This window comes from Vulpes vulpes, chromosome 2 (genome assembly GCF_048418805.1).
Source record: "Vulpes vulpes isolate BD-2025 chromosome 2, VulVul3, whole genome shotgun sequence".
Lineage (NCBI taxonomy): Eukaryota > Metazoa > Chordata > Mammalia > Carnivora > Canidae > Vulpes > Vulpes vulpes.
Window position 1 is genome coordinate 137,820,581 of NC_132781.1, and position 13,250 is coordinate 137,833,830.

Here is a 13,250-nt window from a genome sequence, read left to right on the forward strand (position 1 = left end):
TTTGTTTGAGAATGAGAAACATATGATGGCTCTAGCTTAGGATGGGTGATTAAGAAGGTAATAATAGTCAAAGCTAATGTGATATAAGATATTGCTGGCCTGAAGTTTTTCTCAAACTTTTAACTGTCTCTGTTCTTCAGGTTATTCCAATCGGTTGCACAGTGCTGCATGGGACAGAAGCAGGCTCAGCAAGTAATGGAAGGGACAGGTGCCAGTTAGATGGAACTGCATCTCTGCTGTAAACATGTCAGTCTGGAGGTCCCACTGCACCAGGTTTATAAACCGGCTGAAGAATCCTTTCAGCTCTTCCTGACTTTCCCAGCCCTTTGGTTCTCGGGTACCTGTCCCAATTACTGTTTGGGTCAGCTTCCTGTCTATGTGGGCACGTTCCAAAGTTTAAATGCATTTTTTTGACTCTTGGCCAAAATTTGGAAGATGCTGTGAATATCATTTTGAACTTGTGTAAATACATGAAAGACAAAACCTTTGTCTGGAACTTCTTGGGTTTGTGCAAAATGTGTCCAAGGCAAGTAGATAAACTGGTACCTGCCCAGCTTGTAATTGAAAAGGCTGTTGATGCCATGCACTTGTCCGGGGACATAACATAGCTCCATGTCTTCTGACATTCCTGGTGTCCCAAAGAATAGCAAAAAAGCCAGTTTAAATATTGTGTAACTTATTTTTTTAACGTGGACAGGGGACCCTGAAAAATCACAAAGTTGTTAAAAATGTGTATGTGCTACTATTTGGTATGCTTAGGGAACATGGGAAGAGCTCACAATTGAGATCCCATGGGTTTTTGTTTTGCCTCTTCCCCAAATCTAAAGCTGACTACTGGGAGAGCATCATTTTCTCATTTCTACTGGAGAACTACCCCCTTAGGCCCTGTGAGATGCAGTCACCTCTTTTTATAAAGGGAAACCAGACCAGGCCTAAAAGTGCCCCTAGCTCTCTCATACTTGTAAATTGTGGGAAAGGGAACTAATAGTGGATGAATTACCCTTCCCTATTATCCCAGTGAATAGCCACACAGGCTATGGTGAACAACAACAAAAAAGTCAAAAGGACCAATACAGCCCCTTTTGTAAGGATTTTGAATGTTTTGTAAATGTATTGGTCCACGTGTTGTATTTTGTAGCCTTTCTAGTTCCTGGGCTCTAGCTCCCTTTCTTGTATGTGTATGCATACTGTAGTCAAAACATTAAAGTCATGACACACATGTGAGTCGTCCACTGTGCCTTTCTCAGTAGCAGCAGCCAGTGCTGGTGGTGAGGAGGAAGTGGACAACCCAGTCTCTCAGAGCCTGGGGCCACTGGGAAACATCACTTCTTACTGAATGATAGATCTTTCCCACTAATCTGGCTGTTTAAACAAGCAAGGAAGTGAATTTTGTACAGTGTTACAACAGTAGGAAATCACTGGAGCAGGTTTCTGTGGTTAAACAATTTAAGAAACTATTTTTCTTACCCTTTTATCCTCATAGTATTTTGATATATACCTCTTCCTTTTAAAAAATATTTAAAATTTATGCCACTTAAAATATACCTTACCTTTAATGACTGTCAAGTTTCATGGCCACAGAGGACAAAAAGGTTCAAGATTAAATAGAAATTTTAATGAGGTTTGAATGTCATTGGTGTCTTAGGGTTTCTTCCCTTAAAGAGGAAACAAGGTCTTGCAGGGAAAAATTTGCTCAAAACAGACCCAGGTCTACTTTCAAAGTCCATGTTATTAAATGCTAGTTTATACTAAAGACCTTATTACTATCACATTTCTGCTAACTCTGGTTCAAACCAAGAACAAAATAGTTATAAAATTTATTGGTCTTAGTGACCAGCAGCGATTCCTGAGTCTGCTATGCCCGGTTCTTACACAGTTCTTAGTTAACCCTACCTAGCACACTATCTTTGCTACTTTTCCTTTTGGTATTTAATAAAGGGAAACCAAAGCAAAAGATGCAAATTTCCTTTTTTTCAAATATCAGTGAATATTAGCTTCAAATAAAGTTCTTCTCGTGGATGTTCCTTCAGGCAACAGGGAACCTGCTAACTTGTCAGTTCCAACAACTGGTTTAGGATCATCTTCTGACCAAAGCGAACCTGTAAGGCCTGCTGTTCCCTCCAGCTGAGTTTGGTGTAGACCTCCTTGTTACTTAGTAAATCTTGTTCAGATTTTAAGTCTGTGGCATAGGTTTGCAGGGTCAACAAAACACTGTCCCGAAGAAGCTGTCTCCATGATGCTTTAAGTTTGGGGATATTTTTGATTGTCAAGCTGTCCTCTTCCCTTTTATTATCTCCCCATCCATCTTGGTCTTTAAACTCTCTGAACTCCTCAGCAGACATGCATAGTACCTAGAAGCAATTGTTGGGCCTTTTGATTAGGAATTTGATTGCCCTTTGTCAATTTCTGAATTTAGAGAAGCCTATTTTGGCAGCTTAATAAGTGTCTTCTCCCTCCATCCCACCTTTCCTTTCTCATCTAGCTTTATCTACCTCTAAACATTTCAGCCATTCTCAGCCCTTTACCTTGAGTGTGGTGGTCAATTCCTCTTCAGTCAGTACCTCCTCACGCCCAATCACAAAGGCTCCCTCTTCCCCAACCATCTCCAGTTTGCATAAGAAATCCCAGCGTTCTAACAGTAAGAGCCTTTCAGCTTCAACTTTTGTTCCTGTAGATAGTAATAGTGTGAAAGTCTCCGTCTAAAATCATCATTGCTTTTTAGTCTACGACCCAGTCTCCAAAAAAACAGGGCAACTGCTGCTATGTAAGAGCACCTGGGGTGGGGATAGAGACCTGTCCACCAGTCTCCTAAGACTGGATCAATCAGACACTCACCCTGTAATGCTGCTTCACGAACTGTCACCATCTGAATGTCAGCTGTGTCATCTATGTTGTCAGGATATGGTTCAGCAAAACCATACATATGAATCAGTTGCCAGTTAGCCATCTGCCCGTAAGTGTTGAAAATTTCATGGCCTTTAGGAATGGGCTTAGTGGCCACCATCCGAAGACAATTCTAGGGTGGAAGGGAGAAGCTGGGACCTGGCCTTTCTTTGGGCAGCTCCATGAAGATTAATTCCCTCTTAGGAAAAGCCTCCCAGTGGGTACAGTTCAACAATGGGACTGATCACATACCTACCAACATTCTATTTTTAGTTCCTATTATGATCCTGTATAGGCACACCTCAGAAATTGTACTTAGGGTTCAGCTCCAGACCACCACAAAACAAGTTTTTTAAAATGCGAGTGAAATGAACTTTGACATCCCAGTGCATATAAAAATCTTATTGTAGAAAACAGCTTTATTGCTAAACTGTGCTAACCATCTGAGTTTTCTGTGAGTTGTAATTACTGATCAGATCACCAAAACAAATACAGTAATGAGAAATTTTGTACTGTGATTCTTCCCAAAATAAAACAGATGTGAAGCACGTGGTGTTAGAAAAATGGCACTGATAGACTTGCTCAGCACAGGATTGACGCAAACCTTCAATTTGTAAAAAGCACAATCAATATCTGAAGTATAATAAAGTGAGGCATGCCTGTACAATAGGATGAAAGAGGTGTGATTTAGAAAGGTCAAGTTTAGCCCCATTACTTGATTAGGTAAGTCTCTCTCCTTAGTCATCTTCAGAATTTAAAGCTACTAGCTTTTAAAAATGAACAGTTAAACTCAGATCAAAGTAGGAATGGCAGACAGAGGCTAGGATTAAAAAAACAGCCATTCCCTAATTGCAAGAACTTGGATCTTTTCTTGCAACTTTCCACAAACAAATGGAATTGATACATAACCCTGGTATCATCTTAGATCTGACCTATGGCCATGCCCTTTTCTGCCCCTTCCCCAAAAGTAATGACTGTATAGCTGTTCCAGGCTGCTGTCAGGAGGGTTCCAACACTGCCTTGGCTCACTGGTACTGACTGCTTAGAGGAGCCAACCTCCAGCACCAAAAAAATGATTGCAGTAGCTTAGCAGAGACTTAACCAAAACTTTGTGGGCTGAGGTTTTGTGTTCAAACTATTTGACTGGAATACACAAACTGAAGATACATTTAAAAAAAGCTAATTTCACCTATGCATTTTTACCATGCCAAGAATGGAGCCCACTTAGCCCAACTGTCCCACCAGCATAAATGACAAGCACTGGTTTGAATCAAATGCCTGATCATCCGTGCAGTAACAACAACAGCACCTGGGTGGCTCAATGGTTGAGTGTCTTTGGCTCACGTCGTGGTCCCAGGGTCCTGGGATCCAGTCCAGCATTGGGCTCCCCATGGGGAGCCTGCCTCTGCCTCTCATGAATAATTTCTTTTTTTTAAAGGAATAACTAAGAGGGATCCACTCACCGGAGAGTATTCTAGATTGGCATTATGATTGGCTAAGTGGTTTAGTATGTCTGCAGCAGGCACCATCAAAGGGGAGTTTGGCTCCTTTTCATCGTCCTCTTCCTCCAGTGGTTCCTGAAAGCTGCCACAAAGAGAACTTTGCTAAAGCCCAGAGACTGGGGTGTGGTTCAGTGTTCTTTCCCCTCTCATCCCTCAATAGAATTCTAAAGCAAAAAAGTCCTTCGTTCTGCTCACTGACCTGTAGGCCATCACAAGAGCCACAAGCTGGCGGTAGAGATCCAGGGAGCGAACCCTGGGGCTGAAAAGATCCGGGTGGGCTTCCATGAAGGGCAACACGATGGAATAGTATTCACTGCGGATGTTGGCTAAGTCCTTCTCCACGGCCTCCGGTACGCCCGTGCCCTGCAGCAGTTGCCGGCGCTCCTCCTCGGGCCTGCAGGAGACCCCACCGGGTTCCCTTCACACATCCCACCGAGACTAGTGCTTGGGAGCCCTGTCCCCGGGCCAGGGCTGTTTGAGCTAGGCTATGGTGCTGGTGCTCCCCAGCCCTACTGAGGCTCTCACCAGAACATGGGGTGTTCCAAGCGGCCCAACTCCGGCCAGAGCGCAAAGTAGGGGCTCCAGAGCGAGGCTGGGGTCTGCAGCTCATGCAGCAGCGCCAACAGCAGCGGCACCCAGCCCGACTGGCTCTGCAGCGCGCCTCGCTCTGAGGGAGACAGGGAGATGAGAGCCCGGGCGCCACCCCGCGGCCCGCCTCCCCGTCCCGCTCCGCAGGCGCACCCACCTCGCTCCAGCAGGCCGCCTATGGAGCAGGTGTGCTGCGACAGGAGCGCGGCCCGCGGCACGGCGAACAGCAGCTCCCCGGGCTGCACGCTCTCCCGGGCCACCATACCGTAGCCGGCCACCGTGCCCTGCCGGCTCACCGTCACCTGAACGGGGGAGCGGCCGGTCCGAGCTGGCCTGCGCGCCCGCCGCGCCCGCCCGCCCGCGCCCCCGCCCCGGCCCCCGCCGCCTCACCTTGGGACTCAGCTCCAGCCCCACCTGCCGGCACCAGCTCAGGAAGCCGGCCACCGGGTCCAGGTCCGGGTCGCTACCGCGCACGGGCCCCGCCACCTGAAACGAGCGAGCGCCGCGGAGACGGCCCGCCCCGGGGCCCGCCCCGGAGGAGGCCGAGGCGCGCGTGGAGGAAGTGCTCTGGGTGGGGGAAGGGGCGCGGTGAGAGGGCAGGGGCCTGCGCGAGCGGAGGGAGGGGGCGGGGGGCCGCGCTGCGGGCAGGGTAGGGACGAGGCGCGGCGGGGAGGACCCTGCGACTTACCCGCCGGCGCTTAGCCTGGGTCGCCATGGTCCCGGCCCGCCGCCCCGCGGCCCCGCGGCCCCGGAGCCCCGCGGCCCTGGAGCCCCGCGCGCGCACTTCCGGCGTCTGGGGAAGGGCCTGGCGGGGGCGGGGACGCAGGCCACGTGACGCTCGCCCGGGCCGCGGGGTGGAGGGCGAGCGGGGCTTTGAGCCTGTGCGGTCGGGTCCCTCCGGAGGACCCGCATCGAGCGAGGGTCTGAGCCGGGCACGAGTCCTCAGTCTGCCTTCCTGATCTCGAGTCCCAGCCACTCAACTCATCGAACCCGTTTCGTTTGCTCCGTAAGAGCCGGTTGTGTGTGCGCGTGCGTGTGTGTTTCCGAGGGGCACGGGAAGAGCCCCTCCGCCGCACTTGCTAGTATAAGCCTCTGGTTTTCATCGTATACATGGGTTTTTTTTTATTTACGTGCTTTATTAGTTGACACATAGCAGGTACGTAGTATCTATTGAGTAAATGAGTGAATGAGGGATCCCTGGGTGGCGCAGCGGTTTGGCGCTTGCCTTTGGCCCAGGGCGTGATCCTGGAGACCCGGGATCGAATCCCACATCAGGCTCCCAGTGCATGGAGCCTGTTTCTCCCTCTGCCTGTGTCTCTGCCTCTCTCTCTCTCTCTCTCTCTGTGACTATCATAAATAAATAAAAATTAAAAAAAATTAAAAAAAAATAAAATAAATGAGTGAATGAATCAGAAATGGTGGTTAAACACAGGAAAGTAGAATACTGTTAAGAAAATGAAGCAGCGAATATAGAGGGTTTTGCAGTCACACAATGTAAAAGCCAGCTCCCAGCTTGGCTTAATAAGAAGCCTAATAAGATGGCAAATTCTTTATCTTGAGGCTCTGTTTCCTCAGCTGTGAAACAGATTATATACCATGTGGAATTAACGTAAGGATGGGTGGGCACCTGGGTGGTGCTCAGTGAAGCATCTGCCACTCATGATCTTGGGGTCCTGGGATCCCGCAGCACCGGGCTGCGGTTTAGCAGGGAATCTGTTTCTCCTTTTACTTCCCCCTCTTCGCTGCTCTTCCTAATTTAAAAAAAAAAAAAAAAAAAAAAAAAACCAAAAAAACCCACATAAGGATTGGTAAGATAATGTGATAAGAACTGTAAATAAGTGGGGGACCTGGCTGGTTCAGTTGGTAGAGCATGTGATTCTTGATCTCTGAGTGGTCCTGAGTTCAGGTCCCCAGGAGTAGAGTTTTTTAAATAGAACTAGAAGTAGAAACAGCAATGGGAACTGCATACTCAGTCCCACCTAAACCCAGGAAGGACCTCAATGCTGCCATCTCAAAAGCTTCCTGTAATGGGCCTGGCGGCACTGTACTTGAATTCTTCACTTATTAGTTTGTCAACAGTTAATTAACTCTTTCTATTTGACAAGGGTTTTTATTTGTTTTACATTTTGTCATCTCAAAGTTTCATGACATCAGCCACCAGAATACACAAAGTTAGGTTCTTCACTTTATACAGAGAGGAAAATAATAAACTCCAGTAGAAGTTCACTTGACCAAAGAGACCACCTCTGATGGAAAACCACACGCAGGAAGACCCAATATACACACACACACACACACATATATATATATATATAATGTATAGATATTTATAGATATCTCATCTGAAAGAACACAGAAAAAAAATCCAAGGTCTGCAGCACTATCTACAGTAAAGAGGGATTAATTCTACCAGCTTTTCAAACAGTCACATTTGATATTCAAAGGAAGCACGTGAATGAATAGAACTGGGCACAGACTAACACTCCACCAGGCTCTAGAGCAGTCTAGTAATGGCTTAAGATTCTAGAAGGGTGTGATATGTGCAAAGGAAAGGTGGATGCAGGTGTCCGCTCAGCCTCAGAGCACCCCACACACAACTGTCCCCTCCACAGCCCTGCAGTTTTCACTGCTCTCTCTCCCCTTTTACTCGTTTCGTTTTGTGCAATTGAGTCTCTGAGACCGGTAGCTCCAGTTTTCAGATTGGGAGATTCTCCCTGTGTGGGCGGGTAGGATGTGTATGGCACAGTCCTAGGCTTCACGTGAACGGGGAGGGGACCAGGGTGTGTGGAGAGCCTTTCTCCTCTGCCTGGCCCTTGTTCACTTTAGGAACCTTCACCTCCCACCCCAGGACCCAGCAAGGGGTCTGGGGGTCCTGCCACTCTGACAGTCCTGAGACGGTGATGTGGGCCTGCAGAAGTCTGCCTTAGACCAGTTCTCTCCAAGTAAACTTCCTTTCTTAGTGATACCCACAGAAAATATTGGCATAGCTTGACCAGAACTCTAACACCGCCACGTTTCCAGTGGCCTTGGACACGCTGCTGTTGATTAGGTTGTCCTCTATGGAATTGGGAATCAGCCACCATGGCCTCTGGCCACGTACTGCTTCCCCAAGGCAGGCACCATGAAGTGGTTGGGTCTGCCCAACTCCGATGGGCTCTCCCAGCATTTAAGCTCAGCCCCCAAATCCAGTCCCAATGGAAACAGAGGATCAGGTAACTTTCTACCTCAAGGCCTTGGTACAGACATTGGACAAGGCCAGGAGGTGGTGTAGTGTATGGGCTGAGACAGTCTGTGGGGTTCCTGCCTTTATGGTCCTCTGTGTTCTGTCTTCCTTGGGCAGAGAAACTCTGTTAGTCCCTTCCTGCCCGGCCCACATCACCAGGCCAGCCAAGAGAGCACCAGGAAAACTGCTGCCTGGTAGGAGCACCCCCTTGTGGCTATGGTTCAGATGATTGTCATATGTGCAAAAAGACAAACAGATGTGCTTGGTGGGGAGATGGGGAGAAAGGGGCCTGCAGAACTGCAGGGTGCCTGCCTCCCACTGCTCCCCAGTGTTGTCTCCTGGTTGTCACCTCAGTACCTGAGCTGGACCCTGTGCTCCTGCTGTCCCAGCACACCACTTCAAAACCCCACCCCATCTTCAAACCTGTCTGCCCAAGGGGGTCATCCCATGCTTTCTTCCACCTAGGATATCCTGGATCCTGCCCAGAGAAGGACTCCAGCTCTCTCCTTAGCAAATCCCCTTCCTCCCTGTACCCCGCCCTGACTGTGGGGAGTTGGAAGAGGGAATCTAAGTCAGCCAAGTTAACAAGGTGAGCTGGGGTGGGGGGAGGAGCCTCTCAAACCATCTGGACATTGTTCTGCAGCATCTAGGATGAATCCCCTCATCTTTTTAACAAAAAAAGAAGTAAACCCATTTCCTCCCCTTGGCCTTCACAAAAATAAACTAAAAGGGAAATGAGCCGGTGCAAGGATGGCAATGGGACATTGATGCAGGGGATGAGGGAGTGGGGGGCAGCTGGGTGGCTCTGTTGGGCCAGGGGCTTCAACAGGACACCTCCATGGTGTGATTGACCTGGCCCAGGCCCTCGCTGCTTTCTGAGTGGGTGCAGGCCTGCGGGCGGCTGCCATCCACCGAACTGGCACTGGTGAGTGACGCGGTCCGGGAGCGGGCGAGGCGGGTCATGCTAGCCGAGGGCACTGTGGATAGAGAAGGGATAGGCATGAGGACCGGCAGGCAGGGCTGAGTGCCAGCAGGCAGGAAAAGGACTGACGCAAGCAAAGCGGCCAGCAAGACCCGTTCTTCCAACGGCACAGAGGCCCATTTCAAGCCACGGCTCTGGCACCTACTTTGTTAAGCCAGAGGCATGCAGCATCAGCAACAGTAACTGAGCCAAAGAGGTGGGGGGTGACAACTGGCCAGAGCTCTGGCCAGAACAGGGTGGTCCGACTGGGTACCCCTGAGCTGCTGCTGGGATGGGACGTTATTTCCAACAATACCTCCATTAAGAGGATGATGGGATTGGGGAGCAGGACTACTTCTGTAAAGGAGGACAAGGTGTGGTGGCCACAAACTGCCATAAGTCTAGTTTCTGTCCTTATTTGGACTTTGACAAGACTCCTGAGAGCAAGCTCAGGTGGGCAAGCTCCACCTTCCTGGACTCAACTGGCCACCCATTCGGCTCAGGCATGGCTGGGCACCCTTGCCCCTGTGGCCAGGCCCGGGCAGTACCTCTGAGAGGCTCTGGTTCCAACAGCCTGAGCTGTGGAAGCCACGTGGCCCATGGCAACCCAGAAACCAGACTGCTCTAAACCCCACCCAATCTAGAAGCCTCATGTGGGATGCAGCCCACTTGGCCCAGGATCAGTGAAAAAGCAGGACGCTCTTGGGCTTTGGAGGCGAGCAGGACATAAGAGAGTTCCCAACCACAGCAAGATGAGGCCCGGCTGCAGCACCACACAGAGGCAGGAGCAGGGGGGACTGGGGCGGGGGTCCATGCATCAGGGGAGGGGCCACAGGGCTACCTGCTCCTCCACTCAGCCTTCGGTCCTTCAAGTATGCAACTAAGAGAGAAGACAGAGCCAGAGGGGCGGGGCGGGGTGGGGCGGGGGGAGACACAGAACACGGGTGAAGAGTGTGATCCGGCAAGGCCGGGGTGTTGCAATGGGTCGGAGAGAGAAGACGACAAGACAGCAGGCACAGAGTGGGCTAGGGCAGGCCCAGAGCCTCAGGAAGCCCACCCCTGCCCACCCACCAAAGTAGCAGCCCCGGAGGGAACCCTGACACCACAGTGGGGGCAATCCTCTTGCCCCCTCTTCTCCAGCCTGGGCTGCAGCGCTGAGGGCCTTGTGTTGACAGGGCTTTCTGGGGCCCATATCTGAGTGCCAGCACCTGCACCCTTCTGGATCTCAGTCTCCCCAGGTACAGAATGGGGGAGGTCTGCACCAGCTCCTAAATCCTGCCCACCTCTTGGGCTGCCTGGTGGTATTTCTCCCAGGGCCCTGAGCATATGTCCCAGCCCAACAAGCATTGCTCATCTCCTCATCTCACAGGTGTTCACTGGGAGCCCCCTGGGCTCAGGCCCAACCTCTGAGTTCCCACTGTGTCCCACCGCTAGTTTCGGCCTCTCTCTGCCCCACTTTTCCACAGAGAGGGGGCGCCTCTCCTGGCTGGGCCCCCAGCCTTCCCCTGAAGGCCTTCCAAGGAGGCACAAGCTCCAGGGACTGAGGTCTGGGTGGAGAGACATTCAGGTAGGGGAGTTCTGCTTCCAGCAGGAGGGCCAGGTATGTGCTGGAAAGGGGAGGAATCAAGTTGATAAGGTGTGAGTGTGCTTGTGTGCATGTGTGTGTGTGCGTGGGTTTTGGAGGTGCTCTTGAGCAATCTGGACGGCTCATCCCTGCACAAGAGGTGGTTTGGAGAGGGGAGGAGGGTGGGCATTGCCACCCCACAGCCCCTATCATTTTGGGGTCTTCACATATGCTACCCCCAGGCTCAGCTGCCTTTGGCTCTCTCTTAACACCCAGATGGCGCCACGCACCTTTGTCAGGCCCCAGACTTCAAGACCACTCTGCTGCCCCTGGGACCATCCACCACTTGTGACAAAAGCCCTTCTCAGGTGCTGTAGGTCTGGCAGGGGAGTGGGTGGTGTGTATGACTCACCTTTAGGTAGCCTTTCTGGGCAGGCCCCCACCCCAGGCTCTGGTCCCCCAGGCCTGGAAAAAGAGCCTACCATTTCAACATTGCCATGAGAACATGTCCCACAGCCTCCCCAAGGGCATGGGAGAGCCAGACACAGCCTGGGATCATTTACTCACAACTCAGGTGGAGGTGCCCTAGAGAGTCTCCAGTCATAGTGGGGAGCATGTGGTGAGTGGCACAGCGTCTGGGCCCTGCTGACACAGATCTCATATGCCCCCAGGCTGCTTGGTGTCACCTGCTGCTGCTGGTGCCAGTCCCACTCTGCCCCCTGCCCACCAGTCCCCAGGGCAGGGGCAGGGGGAAGTTAACTTACTGTAGCCCATGCCTTGCAGGAAGTATTTGAAGGCCTCAGTCAGCTTCCCTGGCTGCAGGACAGAGGGACAGTCACATGCTTTGATTGGCTGCCTGGGATTGGGGGGAGGGGAGGCTCCTCCCACCTGGGCTAAGATGAGGGAGGGAGGGCCAAGAGTCTCACCTGTGTGACCTGGGGGAGCCCCCCGGAATCTGCCATCTGTAGGGAAAAGAGGGGGGTAAGCTGGGCAGGGGTCCCCCCACACCTTGCCCAGGCCACCCTGAGCAGACACACTGTCCTGCTCCCTCCTGCCTGCCCTAGGACCCCAGGCAGGCCCCTCCCTGAGGCTGGGCCCTTGGCTGGGGAGGAAGTGGAGGAAGGGGAGGAAGGCCTCACCTTCAGGAAGGTCGTGGTGGTTGGGTCCAGTTTGGAGTTGCACTCCACCTAGGGATAAGGTCAACACAGTAAGGCAGCCCCAGTCCTGTATCCAGGGAGCCCCCCACCCCAGTCACTAAGGCAGGGTCTGTTGCCAGAGCTGGAGGCTGTACTGGGGAGGGACAGCGTGCAGGGGGCAGACACAGGTGGCAACACAGCCCTGGCTGAGGCTGCCCCTCACCAGGCTGCCTTCCCAAAGTCCAAGCCTCTGCAGGTAAGGGAGCAGCCCCCAAGGGCCCTGAGACCCCTGGACTCCCACCCATGGCTGCTGGCAGGGTAGGCCTGGGACAGGGGCTGGGCCAGCTCCTCATGGGGAGCCAGGGGCCCTCTTGGTGGGAGTGGCTGAGGAAGACCCAGGGACCACAGGGGTCAGGCGGTGAGGTGCGGGAGGGCCAAGCATCGGCAGGAGGCTGAGGCCTGCGCCTGGACAGCGCAGCCCACACCCCATTCCCAAGCCCTCAGACATAGGGAAGGCATACTAGTTTCCGTACACACTGGGGACTGCCCTGGGGACTCCTGGACCCTCTGTGCTAAGGGGGACATGAAACCCCTGGCCGCCTGCCTCCAAAGTTCCAGTGGGAAAGGTTACAATCCCCAAATGCAGTGGGTGCAAGTGGTAGTCAAAGGATGCAAATGCTCAGGAGTTATTTCACAGTGAACGGAGCAAGCTGTAGAGAGGAGAGCTCTGTGTCTGGGCCTGGAGTGGGCGAGGTCAAGGTGGGACTGCACTGCTGGAAGGGAGGGGTGGAGGGGTTGACTGGCAGGCAGGTGGTCTGGCCCCAGCTCCCTCAGGGTTCCATGCCTCCCTCACTGGAAGGGTGGGGCTGTGCCAGGTGGAGATGCTTGGCTCTGAGAGCCGTTAAGTCCGGCATCCAGGGCCTGCGCCGCTGGCCAGAAGCCAGTGGTCCCTTCCCTCCCACTTCCCACCCCTACTCAGGGTGGCCCCAGACTCACCACCCCATCTTCAGCAGGTGCGTTATCCCCCACCACCAGCATCACGGGGCAGCTGTAGACACAGAGGAAAAGAGCTGTCTGGACTGGGCATGGGGGGCAGGGGCAAGCCGGGGGGTGAGGGGCACTCACCGGAGCGTCTTGGCATTGGGCACTGTTCCAGGCCTGTTAATGTCCAGGTCTCTGCGGCTGCAGGGAGAGGCAGAGGTGGAGGGGGGGCTGTGTGCCCCGGGGCCATAGCCCATCCTCCCACAGCACCAGTATGGCCCAACATCCCAGGCCGGGCCCAGAGTTGGGGCTTAAGGTTACTGAATTGTCTCCGCTACGGAAAAGGCCTCACAGATCCCAGCTGGTAAACAGGGAGACAGGGTCATGCTCTGCACAAATAGGGGGGGTCTTC

The 13,250-nt window shown here is 52.6% G+C and overlaps 3 protein-coding genes across 41 annotated transcripts in view; 1 reads left to right on the top strand and 2 right to left on the bottom strand.

Moving 5' to 3' along the window:
* The window catches only part of CNOT1 (CCR4-NOT transcription complex subunit 1), a 104,185-nt gene extending 102,966 nt beyond the window's left edge, over positions 1-1,219 (top strand). For 21 of the 24 annotated variants that reach the window (XR_012000043.1, XM_072750090.1, XM_072750096.1 and 18 more), the window contains one exon: positions 141-1,219. Coding sequence is in view for 20 of the 24 variants with exons in the window: in XM_072750090.1 (XP_072606191.1) it covers positions 141-219 (79 nt within the window). In the remaining 4 variants the exon portion in view is untranslated. The remainder of the gene's footprint in view (positions 1-140) is intronic. The other 3 variants (XR_012000045.1, XR_012000046.1, XR_012000044.1) reach the window with 1 other exon arrangement.
* Positions 1,220-1,593: 374 nt separating this feature from the next.
* On the bottom strand, positions 1,594-5,763 carry SETD6 (SET domain containing 6, protein lysine methyltransferase). The gene is given in 9 exon segments (XM_072750121.1): positions 1,594-2,351; positions 2,526-2,668; positions 2,836-3,016; positions 4,347-4,467; positions 4,585-4,779; positions 4,911-5,052; positions 5,131-5,287; positions 5,289-5,459; positions 5,662-5,763. Coding segments are annotated over 9 exon segments (1,443 nt in total). The 5' UTR covers positions 5,689-5,763; the 3' UTR covers positions 1,594-2,045.
* Positions 5,764-7,063: 1,300 nt separating this feature from the next.
* NDRG4 (NDRG family member 4) overlaps positions 7,064-13,250 on the bottom strand; it is a 40,416-nt gene continuing 34,229 nt past the window's right edge. For 5 of the 16 annotated variants that reach the window (XM_072750115.1, XM_026011849.2, XM_072750116.1 and 2 more), the window contains 7 exons: positions 12,983-13,039; positions 12,854-12,905; positions 11,861-11,908; positions 11,648-11,683; positions 11,486-11,537; positions 9,999-10,037; positions 7,064-9,173 (listed from right to left, as the gene is read on the bottom strand). In XM_072750115.1, coding sequence (XP_072606216.1) covers positions 9,019-9,173; positions 9,999-10,037; positions 11,486-11,537; positions 11,648-11,683; positions 11,861-11,908; positions 12,854-12,905; positions 12,983-13,039 — 439 coding nt within the window. In that variant the 3' untranslated portion in view covers positions 7,064-9,018. Of the gene's footprint in view, positions 9,174-9,998; positions 10,038-10,832; positions 11,200-11,288; positions 11,364-11,485; positions 11,538-11,647; positions 11,684-11,860; positions 11,909-12,853; positions 12,906-12,982; positions 13,040-13,250 lie in introns of those variants that run through there. The other 11 variants (XM_072750119.1, XM_072750118.1, XM_072750120.1 and 8 more) reach the window with 3 other exon arrangements.